Source organism: Plectropomus leopardus, unplaced genomic scaffold (genome assembly GCF_008729295.1).
Source record: "Plectropomus leopardus isolate mb unplaced genomic scaffold, YSFRI_Pleo_2.0 unplaced_scaffold2917, whole genome shotgun sequence".
Taxonomy (NCBI): Eukaryota; Metazoa; Chordata; class Actinopteri; order Perciformes; family Serranidae; genus Plectropomus; species Plectropomus leopardus.
In genome coordinates, this window is record NW_024631790.1 from 366 (window position 1) to 3,526 (window position 3,161).

Sequence of the window (3,161 nt, forward strand, 5' to 3'; positions counted from 1 at the left end):
TATTCTTCCTTGAGTTATGAAAATTAACTCAAGGAAAGTAGAAAATAAAATAAAGTGTAATATTTTTGAAGCTTGATTTTGAAAAGTGTATTTTGTGTGCAGAGAGACACGAGTGTGTTTAATCTCAAAGCGAGCACTAAGGGGTTAATATCACAGAAACAAAATCAGGACATTTTGGACAATATCTTGTGTGTGTGTGTGTGTGTGTGTGTGTGTGTGTGTGTGTGTGTGTACCTGTTGAGTCCCTGACAGTAGCCAATGGCCGGGTTCTGCCAGGAGAAAGCCAATAGGATGCGGCGCAGCTGCTGGAGGGCGGGGCTAGAGGGAGAGGAGAAGTGCTGATTGGTTGTCAGGGTGCGGTGGAGGTCCAGCTGGATCTGTCTGGAGGCCGAATGAGGAGACATTCGACTCTTCTCACACAGCTGGAGACACAACAGCTGGATTACTGAGACATAGTGGACAGGTGTCGACAGGTGTGGACAGATATGGACAGGTGTAGATCAGGTCTAGACAGATATGGACAGGTGTGGACAGGCGGACGTACCTGCTGGTAGCGCTGTGGGTGGCGTTCTCTGATGGTCCTGGTTCTGGCTCGGACCACCCAACGCCACACCCGCTGGCGGTACTCCTGGGGGACGCCGCTTCGCATCAGAAACTTGAGCTCTGGTGAGGGACAGAGATCATCGTCCAACCTGCCGGCGAGGTACTGAGCCCAGCGACTCAACAGGGGACGCTCTCCACTCTCCTGCAGAGGGACACCCAGAGACGGACTTAAATACAGGTCCACAGGTGCACAGGTCTCTAGGTCTACAGATGAGCAGGTTCTAAAGGTGTGTAGGTCTACAGGTCAACAGATGTTAAGGTGTGCAGGTTCTACAGGTGTGCAAGTTTACAGATGTAAAGGTGAACAGGTATACAGGTGTGCAGGTCTACAGGTATACAGGTGTGCAGGTCTACAGGTATACAGGTGTGCAGGTCTACAGGTATACAGGTGTGCAGGTCTACAAGTCTACAGGTCTACAGGTGAACAGGTCTACAGGTGTGCAGGTCTACAGGTATACAGGTGTGCAGGTCTACAGGTGTGCAGGTCTACAAGTCTACAGGTGAACAGGTCTACAGGTGTGCAGGTCTACAGGTCTAAAGGTGAACAGGTCCACAGGTGTGCAGGTGGGGGTTCAGACCTGGTGCAGCAGGTTGTGCGAGCGGATCTCAAGCGCCTGAATCTTTGCCAGCAGCTTCATGTCCTCCACCTCGTAGTCGGGGATGATTTTGAATCCGTACTCGTCGTGGTCTCTGAGGACACAAAGGACACAATCATTGGACCGGGTGTCCCTGTCACTCCGTCCTCCAGGTGCACAGATCGTCCTGGTTTACCTGGCCACGCTGAGCTTGAGGATGCTCTTCAGCTCCCCCTTCAGAGCGTCCTCGATCATCTTCTGCACGGCCGCCCGCTGAACCGGATCCAGAGATTTAGTCTCCTGCAGCTGCCGCAGGACGCCCAGGTAGCGGCTCTCCACCTGGCAGTTAGTGGCCTCCAGGTAGGCGCACTGCAGCCAATCAGAGGACAGGAAGCAGAGTTAGAGTGATGGAAGCGGGCCCCAGTACTCCCAGTGCTCCCAGTGCTCCCAGTGAGACCCACCTTCACCATCAGGCTCTTCTCCTGCTCTGAACTGGTCCTCCACAGTTTGGTCAGCTGGTAGATCTCAGAGTTCAGGAACTTGTTCTGGATCTTGTAGGCCTCGATGTCGTCCTGCAGAGACACAGAGACCGTTTGAAATCATGGAGGACTGAAAGCCACAAAAATAAATAAATGAAGATTTGTCATTCTCATTCTGATATTGTTCTGCTTATTTATCTATTGATTATTTTCCACTTTGTGTATAATGTCGCCTGTTTATTTAATTTCCCATTTAATTTTCCATTCTATCAATTTAGAAATGTTCATATTTTTCTGCTTATTATTTTACGCACTATTTTCCACTTTGTGTATAATTTCCCCAATTTATTAAATTTCTTATTTAATTTTCCATTTTCATTCAGAAGTGTGTTTTTGTTTTTGTTATCTTTTCTTCTGTCTGCCTGTGGATCCTTTTATATCCTCATCATTTCTGTTTGTGTATGGACTACAAACGTTTTCAATGATGCCAAAGTGAATAAAAACTGGATGCGTCACAGGTTCGATGCCCTGACAGGAGAACGCGTCCTGCTTCACCTTGAGGTTCTCGATCTCCTGCTGAAGCTGCCTGAAGGTCTGAGAGTCTGAGCCGCCGCTGGACGACATGCAGGAGGTCACCTGATCCGACAGCTTTATGATCACCTGACAGGAAACAGCATTCAGTGAGTAACAGGCATTAACCCTTTCACACCTGGATCCACACTGAGTTTCCTTCAGGCAGCTTTCGCGTGCGTTTTAGAAAGTTGGTTTGATTTCTTTTGAAAACACGAGAGGGAAAGAAGAAATGTCACGCAAACTGCAAAATAAAGAAATAAATCTATAAAAATGTTGCCTCAATAATACCGGCGGATCCAGCACGTCTTCAGAAGTGAATACATTTCATTAGGAACACGGAAATGTAACATACTGTTCACATGACCCGTGTGAGTCACAGTGGCGTATGACTCAGCGGGTAACCACAGCCAGCGAAACGTCCTCAGTGGGACGATGGCGGCGTGTTGGTCCTCAGGTGTGAGCTCACCTCCTGCTTGGCGTTGTTCTTCTCCGTCAGCAGCCCGATGTTCTCCTGCAGCTCGGCCAGCTGAGCGTCTCTCTGTGCCAGGCTCCTCCTCGTGGCCTCCGCCTCCGTCTTCGCCTCCTCCAGACGCCCGCGCAGGTCGGCCGCCTGACGCTCGCGGTGCCGCAGCAGCTCTAGACGCTCCTGTTCGCCCTTCTCCGCCAAAAACTCTGCGCAGGTTCTCTTCTCCAGCTGAGCCGCCTCCAGGGCTTTATGGAGGATCCACACCAGCTCCTGGACTCGACACATTATCGTCATTACTCTTATGATTAGTTTCATTTTTTATTCATTTTCATTATCTTTGCAGCCTTTGTCTGCACTTTTGCTATTTTTAATGGTGACTTTTGTTTACATCTTTTTACCCTTTTATTGTAAATTTGTATCCTTTATTATGTTTTTCGGTTTTATTGCTCTGTAAAGCAATTATTG

The 3,161-nt window shown here is 48.8% G+C and overlaps 1 protein-coding gene across 1 annotated transcript; it reads right to left on the minus strand.

Annotated features, from left to right (window-relative positions):
• Positions 1–220: 220 nt before the first annotated feature.
• LOC121938322 (TBC1 domain family member 2A-like) lies at positions 221–2,981 on the minus strand (the record flags this gene model as incomplete). Its single annotated transcript, XM_042481585.1, has 7 exons — positions 2,697–2,981; positions 2,213–2,317; positions 1,640–1,750; positions 1,375–1,547; positions 1,182–1,293; positions 545–745; positions 221–422 (listed from the first exon to the last, which is right to left on the minus strand). Coding segments are annotated over exons 1-7 (1,189 nt in total), but the record flags the coding sequence as incomplete, so codon positions are not given.
• Between the last annotated feature and the right edge of the window lie 180 nt (positions 2,982–3,161).